The sequence below is a fragment of the Falco biarmicus genome, chromosome 13 (genome assembly GCF_023638135.1).
Source record: "Falco biarmicus isolate bFalBia1 chromosome 13, bFalBia1.pri, whole genome shotgun sequence".
NCBI classification, from domain to species: Eukaryota; Metazoa; Chordata; class Aves; order Falconiformes; family Falconidae; genus Falco; species Falco biarmicus.
This window is the reverse complement of record NC_079300.1, coordinates 15,272,644-15,294,991: the sequence shown is the minus strand read 5'-3', so window position 1 is coordinate 15,294,991 and position 22,348 is coordinate 15,272,644. Positions and strand designations below refer to the sequence as shown.

Sequence of the window (22,348 nt, the reverse complement as noted above, 5' to 3'; positions counted from 1 at the left end):
TCAGGCCAAAGTCTGCACAAACTGTCATTTTACTTCCCCTGTTTATTTGTTATTTTCACTTATTGACGTTATTGCTACCAGGTTTCAGCACTTCTTTGTAACGCCGGCTGGTCCTTTCATCCCAGGATCATGACGCGGTAGCTGCGGTCAGGAGGACACTGCCTGCCAGCAGCACGGCAACATTTGCTGTTATTGCAGCTATGGATAAAAATAAAAACTGAATGCTACAAGCCAGTAGATACAGAAACGATTAATTAGAAGTGAGCTGCTGTGTTTCACTAGCAGCAAACGCAAGCTTGATGCATGGGTACTCGTATAACCCCATGTGGGAGGAGGGCAGCCACAAGTTTCTTGATGGAGATCGTATCAAATTAAAGACCACGGGGCAGATGACATCTCTCCAGCAGTGACAGTACTGGCTGTGGAAAGTCAACAAGCTCAGTGGATGTGCACATTTGCCTTTGTTCTTTTCTCTGCCAACAGGTAGTTCCCTCCAAGTGTCTCCAGCCTTCTTTATCATCCGGTCACTTTGGAGATTCCCCGTTTTCTTCTGCTGGAAGGTGGAGGACCTTGCCCATGGCAAAAGCGTATTCTTGGACTGCAGACTGTCTCCCTCTGTCCACAGCCCGTCCATCCTCTGTGCACTTACCTCTTCTGGCAGCAAAGCTCAGAAGAAACCAGTTCCCCTAGCTAGAGTTGGATGGGATAAGCAGGGATGTAGGAGTCTGAACGTAACCAGCCAGGAGGCCAAAGAGGATTCACTAGACAAGATTTTTGATACTGCCTTCCAAGACACAGAAATTCTGCAAGTCAGAAACCCAGTATCCATCTAACAGCACCTAGGAATCCTCCAGCCCAGGGTGCTTCAACATCAGCAGTGATGGCAGAGAAGCTCCAGTTTTGGACTTATCTTGCAAACTATGCTGACACTATTGCTGGCTTCTGCCCCGAATTCCACCCCATCCACATGGGCAGGGGCAGCTTCCAGACCCCCTCCACTCCCCTGACAAGTAGGTGCTGTTAGCACTTGCCTTGCAAAAAGGCAGGAAGAGGTATTCAAATATGAGCACAGCATGTTATCCAAATAGCAGCTGATCTGAAGAAAAGGTGGTAGGGCAGAGGTGGCCTGGAAGTTGCCATTTGGACCGTGCTAGTCCAAGCCTTGTGTCTGACATAAAATAAGAAGGGGAATGACAGCAGTCACGAGTAGGTATTGGCTTATCTTATTACCTGCCCCAGAGCACTCTGGTGTTTGCATCCCTTCAAGGGACGCAATATATTCACTCCCCAGCCATTCTGCATATGTCCTCCTCTCTTTTACTGGCATGATCTCAACAGCAGAATCCTTAAAGATTAAGTCTTTTCCTTGAAAAGCTGAAGAATCAAACATTTTGAATCCATTCCCATTGCTGCTCTTTCCAAAGTAGACCTGAAAAAAATGCAAAATTTTCAGTATTTTGCAAGATTGTGCCACATTCCTCTTGTACAACATTAAAGACTATAGGAACTGCTTTGTACATCAAAAGTGCATACACAATTGCAGACTCTTTCTTATACATTTGCTTTTAGACACTGCTAGATACAGAATTCTGCAATTGGCAATTATAAAAATGGCATTTGTGGTTTTGGTTTCTTCAGTTATCAACTGGAAAGAGCTGTGTTTTTAAAACATTCTTCTGACTAACTACTGTTGTGTAATATAGGGTTTGGCTACACAGGAGTTCCAGGAATGACTGAAGCCTAGCACGGAGAAACTCAGTATGGCTTTTAAACCAGTTAACTTCAGTTCTGACAGGAACCTAGCTGTGGCAGCCAGGCATGGTCTGCCTAGATCGTTTACATGTACATGGCTGCAGCATAAATAGACCCAGGAATGTTCTGTTGCATTCCTAAAAAAAGGAAAAGCATTAGCATGTACTCTGCTTCTGGTAGACTTCGAAGTCTTGCAGTTTGGAAAAACACCTTAAGCTCTAGGAAAACTACTACTGAAACCAGTGGCTGGGCAAAACGTTGAAATCCCTTGTGCATCAGGGTGGTTTTACTAGGAGAATTACATGGGTTGTATTGTACCTTCTCCATCCCACTCCAACAACAGGGCTCTGCACACCGCACATGCTGCCAGCCCATGATGCAGGGCTCATAATATGGCAGGAAGGTCCTGTTGTCTTTATCCTTGGTCTGTGTTAGACCGTATGTAACCCCACCCCAGAAGATTTTTAATACCTGGGCTTTGTCCAGTAGTCCATATAGAGCAAAAACACTGGTATCTGGGTGAACCATAATGGCCTGAGCTGGCACCTGAGCCAGGTGACACTCAGCAAACTGGGTGACTTCAGCACGGGCACCATTTGGACACAGTAACTGGAAATCACTGGACTTCAAGTTTTGGGCCCAACTATCAGTGTTTTTACCTGAAAAAAAAAAAAAACACCTGTTTGTTGTCACTTACTGAATGCTTTAGAGCAAAAAAGTTTCAACCCCCACCCCCCCGAATTATAATAAAGAGATACATAAAACCAAGTACCATCTGTGTTCTCAAACACTGTTGAATGCTTCACAAAGGCCACATCCCCGGAGTCCTGTGCCAGGCACCTTTAGGAAATGAGAGATAAAGATGCTTTGAACTGAATTTTTATGTGAACCACATTTTTTTCTTACAACAGAGAGGTTTATAATTAATTTTTTCTTAAATACATTCCTGCAAACAAACGCGCTGGACCCTAAGTAAGTAAAAACAGAGTAATTAAGCATCTTGAAAGGAGAGAAAGCCAACATTTTTGCAAAGTATTAAAAAATATTCTGAATTTTTAAAGAGAGGAATATAGTAAAAATTTTGATTAAAAACAGTGTGAGAAACAACAGAAAAGGCCAATATTAGATGAGCAAAGAAACAGAAGATATATTAGGTGATATTCAGCGCAGTATTCCCCATCTGTCAAGTCACTTTCACTCCATTTTACAACATGCACAAAGTATATGTCATTAAGACTTTTTTGAATAAAATAATTTGGGTGCCTAACCCAAGAGTTCATCAGATTCTGCACACACGCATGTGTGCACACTCCGTATATACCCTTTTTTTTTTTTTTCTCTTTCCTTTCCAAGTCAGAATGACCTTGGTGCTCAAACAGTGCTTTTACAGCCCTGTACACACTGCAGATACCCAGCTAATCTAACGGCAGTTTCTAAGGGCACTGTTCCAGAACTACATTCCATTTCCTCTAACTTTCTGAAGCAGCAGCAGCCCAACATGCTAAGGGCGCCTAAAATCTCCTCTTCTATAAGTGGTATCCCATTATAGAGAGTTTCAGGGTAAAGCTGCAGAACACCACACCGTTACCACCATTTGCTACTTCCCATGTTAGATTGCATCGTGTGCTGGACAACACCCCAACAGGCATCACAGACTGTTAGGAGATGATTGCTGGGCCTGAAATACGAAGTCAGCAAATGGAAGACATGCACGGCACTTGCTTCAGACACCAATACACGAGTAAAATCAACCTCAAATCAGTGAGCTGGGTGAGCCAGCAAAAAGATCCAACTTTCCACGTATTTCGGCTAGTGTGTGCTGACGGAGGATCTGCGGGTAATAAGAGTTTAGTGGTGGTACCTTGTTGTTTATTCTACAAGTGCTTTCAAGAACCATTTTCTAGAACAAGATCGTTAAATCCACCAAGCGAAAAGATGTAAAGCTGTAACTGAGCATGGTTTATGTAGTGCACAATGTGAGGGGGAAATTACTACTGCTAACAGTTACCAAAAATATATGTATTTCAGTTGTACCTGGTTTAACATGAGCAGTTATAATCAGAGGTCTTATGATGTGCCTGACACTTGTCGGGCAGAGAACGAAGAACTCGGTAGGTGCTGTTCAGTGCATTCCCCATCAGAAAAGGCTGATCCCAACGGATTCTTCAGTACTCTGCAGAGTCCAATTTGCCCCAGGCAGTGGGATATACATAAACTGAATGACCTGTCATGCTTCTAGTCAGATTAGTCTGAAGATATCTAGAAGGAATCTGGAAATCTGAGGCTGAATTTTAAGCTCATGCCAGTCACCTCCTATAACTCATTCTGCTTTCAGAGAGGATCACCTGAGCATCACAGCCACACCTATCCCTCCCTTCTAAAGGATTGTGACTCTGCATTTTTGACCCAAATCCTAACCTTTTAAATATGTAAAACTTTCCACTCAATGAATTAAAACATATCTATTATATTAAAATGAAGTTTGGGCTGTATGGGCATTATAAAATGCACAACCTTAGAATGTGAGCAAGGCTCAGAGCCTGTAACAGCGCTTACTACTAATTTATTTGGTGCCTGGTAGCTAGCCCTGTTAATCTGTGAAGTACAGCAGAGGATCTGGAGTTTGCCTGCAAGGCACGCACCACAACAGAGTAGCTGGACACAACTAAATAGATTTGCAAAAATCAGTTATTGAAGTCCAGCACTTCGGTATTTACCAGGCAGCTGCTGTTGAAGTTTTTTCCCTGAAGGAAAAAACCTGCTTGCTGCCAGCTGTTACATGCACCACTACCTCCAGAGATGGCCAGGAAAAGGAAGTGTTTCTTCCATCTAAGAGTTTCACAGTCTTTGAGTATGGCCCTGTATGTAGATGTCCACTCTTCCTTTTTTTCCTTCTTCTTTTATACTATTTTCCCCCTGTACCTTTAACGCATCTTGTTTTGAAGAGGATCTGATATCTGAACGTTGGCCGTAGGTATTTGTGCTGTTCAGAAACTTACCTTCAAATACAGCCACCGATGAGTAAGGGTAGTGAAGATCCACTCCTGGCTCCCCATCACTTGCCTGCCATGGACTTACAGCAGCCACATTCTGGCTACTATTTGCCTGCTTCCCTGCTAAAGCCTGACCATTCAGAGGGGCAGACTGTCTGTCACATTAGATTAAAGCAAGACTGGAGACTGATGACAATCCAACTTGGTCCTCACTAGGTGGGCGCCTATTGCTCTGTGAACGGACGTACAGATTTGGCTGTTGGTCACCTGGATGGCTGCAGGCCAGGACGCTGGCAAAAGGCTTTGCTATGACCTGATGTAATGCCTTAAGACATACCTGTATTGCTGAAGGCATCTGGGGACACGTCCCACTTAATTTATAGCACATGCTATCTAACTGTAGCAATAAACAGTTTTTGCTGACTGGGATGGAAAATTGTTCCTCCTTGCATTCTGACAAGCTGACAGACTAAATAACAATAATATGTATTAATTACCTGAAGGCTCCACTGTAGCTGTAATAACGTTCTTGGCTACTTGCACTGCATTTATTGTTTCCACTATCATCTCCAATACATAGTTGACAGAGTTTTGATGGGTAGTGGTCCTGCTTAGCTGAAGGCACACAGCTGGCAGAGAAAAACTCACTCACAGCTGGGGAAAGACAGACAAACCAGTATACAGAGTGAAAAGCTTGAGCGCTGTACAAGAAAGGTAGTTACGCTGTCATGAAGTTATAACCAATGCAGGTTCCAGTAGAACACTAGAAGCATGAGTTACAGCTGCCTTACTGGAATTCACAAACTACAACTTTTCAAACATTTTCAAAGCACTAATTAGCTGATTATTACTCTGTAATAAACCAAATAGCTTTCTGGCAGATAGGAAATAGACAAACCAAATTCAAATCTGGAGTCCTATGGTCATGGATCCTTTGCTCGTTGTGCTACGCTGCTCCATTATGAAATACAGTTTGAAAATAAATGCGATAGAATTCAGGACAGGGATACATCATTTACTCTGGCAGTCTGAGACACTGCAGGAGGCCAAGACTGCCATTGAGATGGATCTCGACAGGCTGGAGAAACAGGCTGACAGGAACCTCAAAGTTCAACAACAGCAAATGCAGGATCCTGCTTTTAGGATGGAGTAAGACCATGAAAGGCTGGGGGCTGGCAGGCTGAAAACCAGATCTGTAAAAAAAGGACCTGGGCATCCTGATGGACATCAAGTTGACCAAGAGTCAACAGTGTGCTTTTGTGCCAATGAAGGCCAATGGCGTACTGGGTCACGTTAGTGAAGCAGTCAGGGGAAGTGATGATTCTCCTCTGACATCTGTGCCAAGTTTTGAGCTCCCAGCAGTAGAAAGACATTGACATTCTAGAGCAAGTGCAGTGGAAGGAAAGTAGGATGCTCAGAGGGCTGGAGCATGACTCTGCACTTAGCGGGCTGAGAGCTGGGTTTGGTCAGCCTGGAGATAAGACAATTAACAATGTATCACTGTCTTCATTTACATAGCAGTTTCTTCCAGAAGACAGAATCAGATGCTTCTCAGAGACGGCAGAGCAAAAGGGTGAGAAGCAACAGACGGAAGCTACAAGAAGGAAAATTCTGATTAGACAGAGGAAAAAAATTCCTTTATACCAAGGATGGTCAAACACTGGGACAGGAGTCCCGAGAGACTGTGTATGATCTCCATCCTAAGAGTTACTCAGAACCTGCCTGGACATGGCCCTGGACAATCTGATTTACCTGGACCTGCTTTGAGCAAATGGTTGGACTTGGTGACCTCCGAAGGTTGCTTCCAACCTAAATTAGCTAATGATTTTATGATAAAGGAAAAGAATACTTTTGTGTTAGATGTAACATCCTCAGTATGACCCCTCCATTGTTGTACTCTGGTGGCAAACTTAAAATTTCAAATCATTACATTAAAAACAAAACACCCCTTCACAAACAGATAAGCTTAATATAGAGCTATGAAATACCAAAATTACTTTCCTAATGAAAGTTCATCATTAGACTGTTACCGTATTTTTGATATGCAGTACTGTTGTCTCACCTTGAGGAATATCACTACAGGCTCTGGTCTTAATAATGCCCCTCTTAATTAGAATACCAATGGGGATATTCCATCCAGCATTTCTCCCCAGTCCTGTGTGGCAGGACTTCTTTCCTTTCAGGTCATTGATGGTGAATGCATTGGACAGATTTCGCTTCACTAATGCCACAGCATAGTATGCATTGCTGTTGTCATCAGCTTGCAGGAAAAAAACAAAACAAAACAAAACAACCCACGTTACAGCTTCCCTTAAGCGTTCCCACTACTTAATGATCACCTACAGATCTGTTACACTTATCTGGTGCCAACTTCAGTTGCACCAACAATCGGCTAGTCAGGAAATACGAACGTACACATAGTTACTCTTCACTTCTACTACTTCACAATGTTGCATTCACTTACAGCCTGTATATCGGTACCACTATGCACCTGAACTGAATAATCTAGAGACAAACATGAAAGTGTTCTTGTTAACACCAGCTCTTATAAATACATCCCTCTGAAAAACAACATTTGGATCATTAGTTACTTAGCAAAACTTCTTTAAGAAGTTATTTTTATGTGAAAACCTCAAACTTGTATTAAAATTTCCATTAGTTTTGCAGCATATTGAAATTCTGCCTTAGCACAGTGGACAATTCTTCTTTTCATCCGTGACTCCGAAGCAGCCACAATGACAGGAATAATTTGTTTCTAACTAGAATCTACTGTGTAATTTCTGTATTTTTACTTCTGTTAAAAATACTTTGATTTTGTGAATACTTATTTTTTCCATAATAATATTTTTTTTCCAGAATTGAAAAGACAAATAAAGAGGTACAAGACTCAGAACTACCAGAGACTCAACCTGGTCCTGCAGCAGAACAGATAGAAGTTGCCACAAACTCACTGTAGGAGCCTGTCCCATACTTATTCCCTCCTGTATCCATGATGTGAGGATAATAACTCACATTTCCTTTGGAAACAGCTTTCCCAGCAGGGCTAGGGAACAGACGCTGTGCTTTTAGAGCTTTTCTCAAATAACATGGAAAAATAAGGTCCATATTTATGTTTCCTGACCTTACCAGAGTAACCTTCTCCAGCAGCTGGTACAAGGCCATATGTCTTCCCAGCTGTATAAATATCAGCTCCACCCAGAACTACAGCATCACTTTCCTTTTTCTGAAAAATAAAAATTAGGATTTTTAGGGGAAAAAACCAATAGATACCTTCACTGCTACAATGATGACACCTCTAGCATCACACCTGTTGCACATCAAACGGCAAGCCTGACAGCACAAGAACAATGTACTGCTAAAGACAACCCCCAAAACCTGCACAAAGCATCATCAGTGAAATGGGGACAGAAGATTTCGCATATACAGGCTTGAGCTAGATGGGCAACAATGCCCTCATCACAACTGAAGGTCATCAGGGCTCAGGCCCATCCATACCATATGAGCTATAGACCACCTCCTTGAAATCCAGTATTCCTACCGGTCACGTAAGTGTCCGTATCTCTGATCCTGCCTACTCCGCAGAGAGCAGCTTGTGCTAATTTGCTTAATTACACAAGGATTGTAGCAGCCTACCTGGATCAGCTCCATGCACTGCTCCTTTGTCTTGGCTGAAACACACTGAATTGCTGGTTTCAAATTCTTTTCCCTAAAGGCAGTGGCCATTTCACCACATTTCCAAATCTCCTCAGTGGATACAACACACCAGTTCAGGCTTTCTGGCAATGCTGCAGAAAATTGGAAAGCAAATACTACAGCTCACTTTTGTTGTAACAGACAGTGAGGGACACAGGTTGCCCACTGTCACATATGTGCCACACGTTATTAGAAATGTTTGCGTCTGTGTTTCTATCCATCTCTCCATCTCAGATTTATACCCGATTAGGAACCACAGAGCTCTCCAGATTAGTGGTATGTCCACACTCCAAACTATCCACAGCAAAGGAGATCCTCCCATGATTGCTGACCATTAAGCGCAGGCATAAGGTGTTAGTTGAGTGCAGCAAAAACCCACCCTGAACACGTTTCCTCATCCCTGGCAGGCACTGAGAAACGCCCAGATGAGACAAGTCCAGGAGGTGAGGGGCTCTGCAACAGCACAGAGCGTGTCTGGGAGCCCAGTTGCAAAGATTATTAATTCTTAAGGTAGGAATTCTTACAAGCTGTGTTTCTGACTTGGCCAGAATGCACATCAAGTTAATTTTTACAGTCTTCTGATAGCACAAAAGATCATAACACTTCAATAAGGAGCAACTGAGGGTTTCTTCAGCTTCTGGAGGAAATTCTCTGCTAGGAACACATTCATCCATTCTTTATAGACTCCCTGAGGATTTACACAGTAAGACATTACTATTTCCTCTTGTTAGCAGGTAAGAAATGGAGCACCAGGTAGCAGTAGCAGCTTAGCAGATTACTGTTTCTCACATACCAGAAAGAGTAGGAAATGCCTGCATCTTTGTCCTGGTTTCAGCTGGGACAGAGTTAATTTTCTTCCTAGTAGCTGGTACAGTGCTGTGGGTTTGGGTTTAGTGTGGGATCAGAGTTGATAACTGATGGTTTAGCTGTTGCTAAGTAGGGCTTACTCGAAGTCAAGGACTTTCCAGTTTCCCATGCTCTGCCAACAAGGAAGGTGCACAAGAAGCCGGGAGGGAGCAGAGCCAGGACAGCTGACCTGAACTAGCCAGAGGGATATTCCATACCATAGAACGTTATGCTCAGTATATAAACTGGGGAGAGCTGGCCAGGAGGGGCTGATTGCTGCTGAGATACTGGCTGGGCATCAGTCAGCAGGTGAGCAATTGTACTGTGCATCATTTGTCTGTCTTGGGTTTTATTTCTCTCTCTGTTGTCTCCCTTTTCACTGCTATTATGATGATATTTTATTTTATTTCAATTATTAAACTGTTCTTATCTCAGCCCAGGGGTTTTACCTTTTTCCCGGGGATGGCAGGGTGGGGTGGGTGTGTGGGCAAGCAGCTGCATGGTACTTAGTTGTCCGCTGGGGTTAAACCACAATGATCTCTTAACACAAAGAGCCAATTTGCACAGGAAAGTATTCTGCAATGTGATACTGTTTCTAGGTCAAAAAGTGATTTCTAAGTCAAAAAGTGACCTTTCTCCATGCTCAAAGATTAGACTGGCACCTTGCCATAACCCTCCAAGAGTCAGAACAAAACAAAACGGAATAAAGGTGGCCTCTGTTACCAGCTGTCTTGGTTCTTGGTTATGAATAGGAATCTAAAGGCAACTTACTGTTGGGGTTGCAGCTCAGAGCTTGCATGGCATGAAGATACTCATCACCTAGCCATGCCCGGTAATTCTGAGCTGTGATTGCAACGAGCTCTGTGGTGGAGTCTCTGAACAGAAGGTTCTGGGCACGGTAGGCTGCAGAGTCAAACATCTGAAACTTGGTGCCTACCTCATTAAATCTTTGCTGTAATGTTAAACAAAGGAAAAAAATCACCTGTGACACCTCCTGCTGCCTGGGATGTGTGACATCCCATACCCCTTCAAACCCCACAGAGCTGAAGATGCCCAGATAACCTGTCTTCACAATTCAGCTAGATGGTGGGAGAGCCCCCTCTAAAATGCAACACTGAAAAAATGGTGCCCTACTTGTCCCTGGTTCAGGAGGTGGAAGACAACCGTTCCGTCTGTATCAGGCCGCACAACCACGGCACGAGCGGGAATTCGGGCCAGGTGGCAGGTTCTCCACTGCATCACGTCAGCTGTGTTGCCATTGCGGCACAGAAGCTCAAAGTCCTGGGAGCGAAGCCACTGAGCCCATGAAGAAAGACTTCTTCCTGAAATCAGACAGAACATGCTTATGGAACAGAGATCAGGTGGGGCTGGGGCTTCTGGGTCCATGTCTGCTCTAAGCATCGCATGCAGAGCAGAACACACATCTCCTGAGCATCTCTGAACTGTTGTTCTTGACTGCCCAATATATCCCATGCATCTACATGGTCCTTTAGTCTGGTATCTCTGATAAGACAAACGGCTTAACACTTGTGACACTGCACTGAACTGTACAGGGGTCTGCAGCAGTATCAAGAGCACCCCTAAGTCTAGGATGACATGCAACATTTTTGGGGTTTTTTTCCCTGTAAATGATGGTCAGACAGGCCCATGATATTAATGTTAGGCTCAAGGTAGATTTCACAAAGTGCCAGATAGGGCAGGTCACATCTTGTTGACTTGCTGCTAGTCTCTACTGAAATCCCTGGGTAGGCAGCAGCAATGTAACAGCCCAGGTCTGTATAAAATGAATAGTTTAGCGCTGTTCAAGCTCCTTAAAATTCCACTCCTAACCTTTTCTGAAACTATCGAGCATTAAAAAAAAAAAAAATCACCACACGGACTGCTCTATCTCCTGGTACATACATCTGTGGGTACATCTGTTTTCACTATTGGAACATTTTTTGCCGATTCCTCGATTCACACTAAATCACTTAACATCACACTGTCATTACAGACACCGTACTTCAGACCTTGCAGCTCTGACTACTCAACAAACTTCTGGATTACTCACCGTCTGTGTTTTCAGGCACTGTGCTGTGCTTCACGAAAGCGACTTGTCCTGCTCCTTCAGCCAAACACCTAATAAACGTGAATCCAACCACAAAGATGCATTACAAAGCACAGCTCCCTGCACTGGGCACTGCTGGCTGACAGCCAGGGGGCTTCATGCTACATCCCCTCAGCCAGGGACGCTGACCTATTTCCTTGTGCTGAGAGTTTTGCTCAAGGCAGAGACGAGTGGCTGTTGGAGCATGAATTAAAACTATCACTGTCATTTGGTGAACATCGACAACATGTTCAATGCTGCCTGGACAAACACCACGACCTTTTTCCAGGAGAGTTCTCAGTCTAAGGCAGTCACATAATCCTTTGGGGAATACAGAGAGAGGAGGCATCTGTCTCACACAAGCGAATTCTGCCCTTGCTTGGTTAGTGCTGTTACTCAGGGACTGGGCGCTGCCACGCAGCACACAGGCAGGAGGAAGGAAAATAAGGAAAAGATTGGCATGCAAAAACAGAGGGCAGAGGAACTCACTAATTCAGTGCAATGGAGGTGGGATGACTGAAATTACTGAGCAGGGTGGCAATTCAGCTCTCAGACTCCAAGGGTCATCAGGTTTTACTGGGAAAGATACAGCCTGCTAAAACAAATACCCAGACTCGTGTCAACAGCTGCCGCACAAAGCAAACAGCAATGGGATTTCCCTACCCAGAGTAAGTGCTAAATACCCATTTGGTTTTAATACTTCGGTATTAATGCCTGAAATACTGGGTTTAGAAGCACGGTCGTCCTAAAACAACAGCAAATTTTCCAACAGCATCAGCTGGAAGCTCTCTGGCTTCAGTTTCCTGTCGGTTCAGTTTCCAGGCCTGGGCATGATGCTATGGATAAAGCACAGCAATAAATAAAAACCAACAAAGATGATTTTTACCTGAAAGCCCCACTGTAGCCATAGTATCGTTCTTGGGAATTTTGTTCACATTTGTTCTGCCCAGCCAAATCCCCTTTGCAGAGCTGACAGAGGGATTTGGGATACTTCATGCCATTTGCTCCAGGAATACAGCTTGCATTGAAATAGTCGCTTACAGCTAAATGTGAAATTAGAATGAGAAATTTTTAGCAACTAACAAACAAGATTCTACAATCTCTTACAGCTAAATGTGAAATTAGAATGAGAAATTTTTAGCAACTAACAAACAAGATTCTACAATCTCTTACAGCTAAATGTGAAATTAGAATGAGAAATTTTTAGCAACTAATAAACAAGATTCTACAATCTCATTTTAACACATCTACACAGTACATCCCTAAAACCATTTAGAAGGGATAAGTCATTTTGTTCTTAAAAGATGGGTTTCAAGTTTTTAAAAACCCCAACTCTGCAGGCTTCATCAGACCTAAGTTAGGTCCATTCCATCTTACAAAGAGCATCAAAGCCAAGGAACAAGACAGCAGCCAGGACCACACATTTCTGCCACACACAAGGTCCCAAGACCGTATGGAAAGGCGTCGCGGCAGAACAGATCTCTCACCTTTTGGAAGGTCACATCCCATCGCTGCCAGTCGTCCACTGTCAATTAGATAACCCACTGGCACATCCCAGCCTGCAGTTCTGTTGATGCCTGTGTGACATGAACTGACTCCCTTCAAGCTGTTGATGGTGATGTTGGAATTCTTCCTCACCACTGCCACGGCATAGTAGGAAGTTCCAATCTCTGCAGCGTAGGAAGAGAGAGAAGCAGCAAGGTAGCCTCGCAGCAGCATTGCAGGGAGATACACTGATCTGCAGCCTCTTGTGGCTCCCTACCCACAGAGAAGTCACGCTGTTCGCATCATCAGTGAGAACCTGCTGACTGTGAATGTTCTCCATTACCTTTTCAGTGGGAGAAGCCTTATTCAAAGGCCACAGGCAACCTGCTCCAACTTTGAAGGTAATTGTGCTTTGAAAGGGAGGTGGGATCAAAAGACATCCCAGGAGTTCTTCCCAAGAAAAGAAATTTCTTCTAACATTTCAAATATATTTGGATTGAATTTAAACTGATATAATAGTAAAAAAAAATATTCTCCAGTTGTCTACTAATTTGATGTTAATTTGGACACAGTACAGCAAGTTGATGTCACTGGAGCATCACAGATGATTTCATTCTCTTTGGTTTACCATTTGATATAACTCAGTCAAGAGTTTAGAGTCTGAAGTGTGACCATAAGGTCATTCAATCTGACTTACTTTAGATCAGAAATGACTAAATTTCACTCACTTTTCTCTGATTTAAGCTCATAACCTGACTAATGGAGACAGGCAGTCTCTGGCTCATGAGGCCCACTTGGTTTTGAGAAGCTGAAGTACAGGTCCCTCACCAGGGTCATGATGTGGTTAACGGTGGTGGAGTGGGCTGCTACAGATGGTCCAAGTCCCTGTGGACTGAGCCCAGCAGGTACCTCTGAGGACACCTTGGCCAGATCACACTAAGCCCCAGTTGCAAACCAAATCCAGCTCCATCTCACAACAGCGTGGTGGGACACCCCTGCCTGCAGACTGCTTCCAGAGCTGTTCCTTCTTTGGGTCTCTGAAAGTTAGGGGGGACATCTTCCAGCTCTGACCTACACAAACGTGATACTGAGCCCTTTGGATGACAAGTCACCACTGGATTTATTGCCTCTGTCTTGAAAGAAACTCAAAGCTTAGGGACACCCAGGTAAGGAGCGGAATCTATCACCTCCTTTCTTCCAGCAGGTAATCATAAGCACTATTAAAAGGACAACTAATTATTCTAATGGATGGGATTGAGAGATAAACCTAACAACTATATATGCTTTGCAATTTGTTAATATATCTGCAAAGTATGGAATAGAGAAGGCAATAAGCAACGAGAGAGTAAAAAACAAAACAAAAAAACACCAAAAAAACACCAAACAAAAAAACAACTCAACACACACATGACAGGAACAGCTATTTTGACCCAAGTTTTTCAGGACAGACTCTGCCCTAGACTTGCATCTCCTGTTCCCCCCACATTCTGTTACAGGCAGGAACATCCAAGAGGGAACCTGACCATTACTTACTGTTAAGAGTTTTCAAGAGGACCACCCCAAAATAAAATGGACACGGTAAAAATGCACAAGAGAAAGCTTGTATTAAGTAATCTAAAAGTTATTTAGTCAGAATATACCTTGATCATATACTTCCCCAACCACAGGTTTCAGACCATGCTCCTTTCCAGCCTGGTAAATCAAACGGCCATCCAGTGTCACCGCATCTGCCAAACCATCCTGTGCAGGCAGAAGGGCAGAATACACGCTGAAGCTTAATTATCACTATTTCTCAACAGCCAGAGGCAGAGTACCCATGAATTTAGGAGAAGAGGCCCCTTAATCTGCATTTGTGAGTCATCTTTTCTTAAAAAAGTTTTTAAGGCCACCCAAATTTCTGAAGAACAATCACCAAGAGGAATTCTAGAACTTCAAAACCACCTTCCTTCGGAAACAATGCAGAAACCAGCCCTGGACCATGATGGCCTCACTAGTCTTCGTGGTCCATGGATCCTGCAGCTCTGTGATGAGTCTTAAAGTGCATCAATTTGGAATTTCAAATTGCTATAGCTAGTGCCCCAAATCTTGAAGATTTAAATAAAATATATTTTTGAGGTCACAGACAGATGGTTTGACGTTATGTCTTCTGGGGCTGCAGAATCTGAATGCCAAAGCGTACTCAAAAGCAACCTTGAGGCATACTGGCTTGTACCTCAGCAGACAAACAGCCAAACGTTTGGGGCGAGGGGGAGCAGGTGGCAGTGCATCTCAACGAAGGAGGAAAGCACCTAAAAAGACTGTCCAAAGCAGGGGAATACAAATATGGGGCATCCACTTCTGGGAAGGTGTCCAACACCACCAGATCTTTTCAGCTGACTAACAGCAAGCTGGCTGGAATCCTGTTGCTCTGGATAGCACAGGACAGGGCTTCCCACAGCAGCAGGGACTAGAGAACCGCTACGCAGCACCTCGGATCAGCTGAACCGGGCTCTCACTGTGTACTGAGCCTAGCGCAAGCCAGGAAAGGGCATCTCGCTCAGAGACAAGATACTGCTGAGAAAATAATCAGCAGCTTGACATTTTATATTTCTAAGCTGATTCCAAGATTCTTATCAGTTTCTTAACCGCTGGTTTGGCACTGGAGGGGGTGATTCAGTTTACCGATCCCTTGGCAGTTTGCTGAGCATGGCTGGGGCAGGGCTAGGACTATGCTGCCTGGTATACCACAGTAATTTCCCACAGGCTGAGCCACGTGAAAAATCTGAACATTTTTTAAGGGACCATGTGCGAGCACAGGTAATACATTGATGTTGACACCTAAATCAGATTTGAAGTTGCCACATCATTCGAAGCACTTTACTTAGTTGGCTCAATGGAAAAAAAAGTCGATATCCATTAATTAGCTGAAAAAATAAATGCCTTGAGAGTTGCTTCTCATGAATAATAACAGAACAAGACACAAAAATGCCTACCGTTGTACTTCAATTGAAGTAGTTTACAGGCTGCAGACCCCTCCTTTAAATGCATACAACAGTGTGGGTATTGGGTTTTTTTTGTTGCAAGCATTTCCAGTACATTTAGCAGAAGCATGGCATTATTCCACACATGATTTTTTTGTAAGTGTATCTGTGATGGTAATACCATGTTAATTATTTTCAGAGGGACTTAATTCCTGTGTGTCACCACATTTGAGAATTACCTAAAGAAGTGTTTACAGACCGGCTGATAGCTCAGGCCACATTAAATATTGTCAGGTTCCCCAGCTTAATATTTAGACATTTCTCAATTTTTAAACACCTTCAAAGAAGAAGTTATTTTGCTTTATCCATGTGCTAACACGTTCGCAGGACTAAGTCCAAGTTACGTGGCGTTATCTCTGCCCCCTCGGCCACTGCGTCCCGCTCCCTTTTTGGCCTCAGAGAGCAGAGTTCGGTGCGGATGCAGAGTCAGGCGTTCCACGCAGTCCCAGGCAGAGGAGGCCAGCCTAACACCGAGTAGATTATTAGCACAAGAAAAAGAGAGGTCTCAAGGACAGAGCCTCATCCGGAGCCTTGCAACGAAGACTCATTTGTATCAGAAAGCTACTTACGCTATCCACCTGCAGGTTCCCGAGTGCAGCTGACCAAGTTCGACAGGAATCCAAGGTTCCAGATAAGTGCCTGCTGCCCGCAGGGGCGTACACACGCAGTTCTGCGCGCACTGCATTTCAGAAGCGGACACTCATCAGCCCTTTTAATAACCTGCTCTGCAGGCTCCTCTGTGGAACGCAGCAGTCAGCCAAGCAGTTGTAGGAAAAGCTGGCATTAGAAAGTATTTTCTGTCTCATCCTGAGGCAAGATCCACCTTTGTTTCAATACCTGCTCCTAACATTCCTCAGTACAGTCTTGATTCCCTTGCTCAAGAACAGTACTTATCAAGGGGCAATGAGGTGGGTTTAGTAGTCGGACAACCCTTCTGCTTCTGTTGACAAAAAAAATTACAAGATACGAACTTCTGAAATTTGTTCCTTTTTTCTGGCCACACAAGCCCCTGCCTCGTCTCCCTGCAAACTGCTCTGCCGGGCCCTGTGTCCTGGCTCTGAACCTCTTGTCCTTGACAAGCTGCATCTCCCACACAAAACCCTGATTTTTGAGCACGTCTACATAGGATACGCACAGAGTATTTTTCTTAACACAGCAGAAGTCTTCCCTTTCACTCACACTCTGCCAGTGAAGACGACCATGACCACCTACCTCCGCATTCCCTCCAGTATCGACTTGTTGCCTCCTAAGGAGGGAATTATTTTCCACACAGCATTTTGCAAAGCCACATGTTTACAGCCTGTAAAACCCTCCCCAGAGCCGTGCTTCTTTTGGAAGCTCAGCACGCTCAGGACAGCTGAACTGCTACGGGTGGGTTTGCGTGCCCTTTGCTCACTACTTGCTGCTTTGTGTCTCTCTTGTACTCTGGTATTGGGAGATTTAATTTGGCTTTACACTGATCTCATCTGTATATACAGCAATTTCCATGGTGGGACCCTGAAACGGGAGTTTGATCCAGAGTTTATTGAAATACAATCTACTTATAGGCTCAGCAGCACAGCTTTAACTACTGTCTGCATCTTATAGCTCCATCCCTTCTTAAATATCTGCTAAATAAATCTGACAGTTCCCAACTCAAAGATTAGCATTTGGGAGGAAATATTTAAGACCTTTGCTGTGTTCCTAATAACTGGCCATATGTGACTAGCTGAACGGACAAGACAGGGCCATTCTGACATTCAGGTTCACATGTATAATTTTATATCTTTAAAAAAAATAAAATACATATGCTTTTGTTTTTCAGAGACACGCATGCAGGGAAGCACATGGTCAGCTGCCCGGATCATCAGATACTGATGGCAGAGCTGTGGACATCACCACTGGATTATTATTTGGCACATGGGGCAATTAAATCGACAACACTGCTCACTCACCTTGATCATCTGGGTGCAGTTGGCAGCTGACCCCCCTGCTGTGCACTCCAGACGGGGAAGGATGCCAGCCCCACCAAAGGCCTTACTCATGTCATTACACTTGGAAAGTTCTTGCTCAGAGACGGTGCACCACCGGATACGTTCCAGGCTGAGTGCTGCAAACACCAAGAGAAAGTATTCTAAAACACATCAGTGCCTTTGTAACAGAGCTTACCATTTAAAGGTTCCCAAAGAGCCAATCTTTCATTCCATTCCTCCTCCCAAACCAGAAAGAAATCAGGGCTCTTTCAACACTGAATCCTTAGAGACTGCTCCTACTTTCGTTTAGATTAACATGAATACTGAAGTCGTCTGGACTGGAAACCGGACAGGCTCAGCTCAGATACCGAAATGCGATGGCATTTGTTTCTGACATAAGTAACACGGGTACCGTGGAATAGGTCAGGCGTACAGACTGTTCTTAAAACCTTGCAGAATACATCATCCTTTTCTCAAGTCCAAAGCATTTAAAATTATTATTTAAAATGACACGCTACAAAACCAAAGGCACTGTCCAAAGACAACTCTGTCTCAAGCATTGCCAGTTAGTACCTGGAGTCCTGCCCCAGCCCTTTCTGGTCTGAAGAAAAAAAAAAAGCAATCTTAGGTGCTCAAAAGCCTTGCCACTAGGCTTGGTACAAAAAAATAGGAAAATAAACTCGTCCCTTCAAAACACTCTTTCGTAAGAGGCTGTTTTTCCACAGTGACTAAAAGGGGAGGGCAACTCCATGAATGAAAAGACTCAGGTTTAGTAGTGGAGATCCCATCAATCAGTGGAGGAGGGTGTCTTTCCACGGGCCCAAACACCACCCTTCCAAAGTGCCAAAGCTACACACACTTTGTTGCTTCTGTAAGGACATGTCACCATGTGGAAATGGTGCAGCTGTACATAAAATACATATGCAAGTATGGTTTATGCTCATAAACAAGCACAGATCATTTTTGTAAGCACACTCCATTGCTTTTCTACAACGTCAATTTTTAAGTTGGAGTCTGCCGTTAAATCATTTCTCATGGTGATCTAAAAACTCTAACTGGCCCTCTCCTTCCCCACCACTGTCACGCAGTTGATACCATATCCAACTTCACAAGCTAAAATCCCTCCACTAGTGCTCAGCAGTAGCCACACACAATTTTTGACTCAGCGGCTGTAGACTAAACAAGGTTGTTGATGCCATAAAGCTTGTTTTGCAGCCGATACTGAAGCAGAGGGTTTGGCTTGCGGTTCCAGGGCAGCTCAGAGCCAACGCCACTGCTATGAACAAACACAAAGTCAGACTTGGAAAGCTCAGAGGAAGTTTTCATGGGAGCAAGTGCTAGTAGAGGGAGAAACAACCGCCCATCTCTGAGATGCAGGAATTCTGAGAACCAAGATGGTTAGAAGAAAGGCACAACAGGGTCGTAAGACGGCACCTCACAGAAACTTAACGTCTACCTTATCTACCTGGGCGAGTTCTTCACCATTACTTTCTTGGGGCAGGAAGAAGCAGCTAGGTTTTCATTGATAAAGGCTTTTATTTCTCCTAAACACAAGCATATAGAAATTAAGACTCAGCATTTCAGTATGTATGTGCCATTCTTCAGCCTCAGCATTTTTGTGTTACGATATAAACACACAGGAGATAATGCATGAATTGTATGAAGAAATCATTAGCCATATACACCTGAAACACGAAACAAAGCTCATCTGGCTCCATACAGCCAAAAGAGTGAAACAGCATGAATCTGTTGCTTTTATCCTCACTCATCTAAGAGGTAATTAATTTGCCCCCTTCCAAACTGCTGATCACTTGGTTGTTCCAGGAAAGCCAGATCCTGGGCAACCGCCTTCCTTGCAAGTTAACCCATTTGAAGCGGGCTTGAGCACAAACCAGATCTGCAGTGAGCCTCTCTTTCCGTTGCCAACTAAGTCTATCTTAAAACAGCAGGTCAGTTTCCAAATCCATGCTTATTCAGAATGTTGGCCCTCCTGTGTATCTGTAGACATACATAAAGCACGAAGTGGCAGGAGCTGGCAACTTGCATTTATTTGACATAACACTCAAGGTCCTAAAGACACACGTAACTATCACTGGCAAACTTCCAATTAACTCCTTTGCTGAAAGTAACACTATTACATTGTGTAACATCAAATGGCCATTAATACAGCTATTAATACACTATCAAGAGCTTTCAACAGAAACAACAGTTAAAAAAAACCCCAAAAACAAACTAAGATCCATTCCCTTTTGATGAACTGCAGAGTGCTTCAGAAACAGCATCTACATCTCCACCGAAATTAAAAGCATTCGTCATTAGAATTCAGGAATTACAGAAAGCCAACATGTCACACAGAGCATGGTAAAAAGAATAAGGCAATTACTTCTATTTTTACAAAGTAAGTATCGTAGAACTGTTCACGCTTGTGAGAAATAGACACCATCGAACCAAAAGAAACTGATTCGGGTGCTGAGGAAATACGTTTGACACCAATGAGTCAAGACGTACATGGTGTTCAATACAGGTTTTTCTACTCCTTTTGTAATTTTTTCCTATTCTTCTATTTCTTTTCCTGGCCATATGAGATTGGTTCTGAAATGGTTCTAGTTGCCCTCTGCTCTCACATCATAGAAGTCAACCACAAGTACACCATGCCACAGCAGAAGTTTTTGGAAGGCACTTACCAGCATGAAAGAAAAGAAGATAGAAGACATTTCTAGAGCTCTTCATGATGAAAATGTTGGGATTTGTGCTTTTTCCAGCCTTCAGAATCCCCAGAGATCAAGGTTTCTGCAAGTGTGTTCTCCCCAGCCTGCTCTTCGGTGAAAACTGGCAGCATTCAATTGCAGGTGCACTTTGTTCAACAATTTATCTTACCTACCTTGGCACACATCAGCTCATAATGACTACAGGGGGAAAAAAGCCTACCTCTTCACACCGCCTCTACACTTGCAAAAAAAATGAGACCAGGACATTGCAAAATATCTGAGGCACCAATGAGGTTGCTGCTGCTTTGGCACCACCTATATACTCAGATAAACAGCTGCACCCCGGCTCACAGGGGTAAGGCAGGGCTGTGTAAAGAAACCCTCACTTTGAGTTCTGTGTATTCCCTACGTGTTAAGGCTAAGGAAGCAAAAGTAGCTTCAGGCTAAGCACTTTATCTGACAGAGCCGACGGTCACTTCTTTTTGCCACATCCTCAGCATCATCGTGAATTTCATAAAGCCCTAACACGAAACCCAGGCTTTTACACAGTGAAGCCTGTACGCTCTACCAGTGGTACAGTGTGTGCCAAGCGCACATCTCCTGAAATTTAATAGCAAACGCTATGAAATAGCTGAAGTAGGTTCAATTTTTTAAGCGTTTTAGAGAAGGTCCAGGAAGGCTTCTCTCTCCCAGAAAGAGTAAAAACTCTGTTAAACGCTGCTGTGACTTTTAGAGTAGCTTTCACAGAGCAACACTCATTTGTGCTGCCCTTCTCTTTGTTTCTCATTAGTCAATGAACTGCAGCTGCCTGTAGCACTTTGTTTAGACAAAAGCCATTTAACACTGCTTTGCTCTGGGTCAGCACCCAGCTACCAGAAAAAGAACGGCTGTGTACCACCACAGAACCCCATGCACGTCTTTACCATCCTCTACGGAGAGCATGCACGGACAGCACAGCTGTATGCATTCTTCAGTCTTTATACACCCGGCAGTGGTGCACGGATGCTTTCATAAGTTACTTAGCTACTTGACTGCAATTTGGCAAGGCTGCTGGCTGTAACACCTACTAGCACCCGTAAGACAATGGCTGAGTCAGGTAATCGCTATTTCAAGTTTAGAACTAAAAAAAAAAAAAAAAAAAAAAAAAAAAAAAAAAAAAAAAAAAAGACTCCTCCAGACCTTCCTCTTAAAACCTTATGGCTGAACTGTGATTCTTGGCTGCCTAGACCATCTGGAATTCAGTCATTCCTTTGTTGTCTGAAGTGATGAAGAATGACCTGACACCACTGAAGTCCTTCCAAATTTCTGGAAGGATCCATTATTCTGATCCTTTCTGTGCCCTTCCCACCGGCCAGATTAACCTCTCAAGCCCTCTGATGCTTGCAGCAATGCTTTTGTACATATATAGGTGATAAGGCTGATGCACAGTCCTAGCACCAGTTCTGAAGACTGCAAGGCAAAATAATAAGAGATTAATTTGGCACCACACCACTCCTGAGGTTCTTCTGATCCTCTACGGGAAAGGTTCAGAAGGTAGGGGAGCAGCCTTGTACGGGAAGCCTGTTCTGAACACAACCCCCTCTAAACCACCACACCAGCACAGTTCATGATAATTTAGCTAATTTTCCTATTTTATTCCTAACCCTACGAATAACTATATTTTAAGGAGATACTGAATTTCTTAACCTAATTTTCAGCACAATTTAGCAAAAATGCCTGCAAAGAAAATATATTAATGTAACTTAAAATAATAGAGAGAAGCAAATACTTCATCAAACATGCTTGTGTGTAGCATCTACAAAAAGTCGGGTTA

At 43.6% G+C, this 22,348-nt stretch overlaps 1 protein-coding gene across 3 annotated transcripts; it reads right to left on the bottom strand.

The window, feature by feature from the left end:
* Positions 1 to 22: 22 nt before the first annotated feature.
* Positions 23 to 20,770, bottom strand: MELTF (melanotransferrin). 3 transcript variants are annotated; one of them, XM_056358296.1, is made up of 16 exons: positions 20,512 to 20,770; positions 17,810 to 17,964; positions 14,496 to 14,595; positions 12,858 to 13,040; positions 12,257 to 12,413; positions 11,335 to 11,402; positions 10,419 to 10,606; positions 10,056 to 10,236; positions 8,379 to 8,530; positions 7,872 to 7,968; positions 6,808 to 7,005; positions 5,243 to 5,399; positions 2,525 to 2,592; positions 2,224 to 2,411; positions 1,231 to 1,429; positions 23 to 690 (listed from the first exon to the last, which is right to left on the bottom strand). In XM_056358296.1, the coding sequence occupies exons 1-16, from the start codon at positions 20,555 to 20,557 to the stop codon at positions 668 to 670; spliced, it is 2,160 nt and encodes a 719-aa protein (XP_056214271.1). In that variant the 5' UTR covers positions 20,558 to 20,770; the 3' UTR covers positions 23 to 667. The 3 variants fall into 3 exon arrangements, with proteins under 3 accessions (XP_056214271.1, XP_056214269.1, XP_056214268.1); XM_056358294.1 differs by having other exon boundaries at positions 23 to 198; XM_056358293.1 differs by having other exon boundaries at positions 23 to 1,429.
* Between the last annotated feature and the right edge of the window lie 1,578 nt (positions 20,771 to 22,348).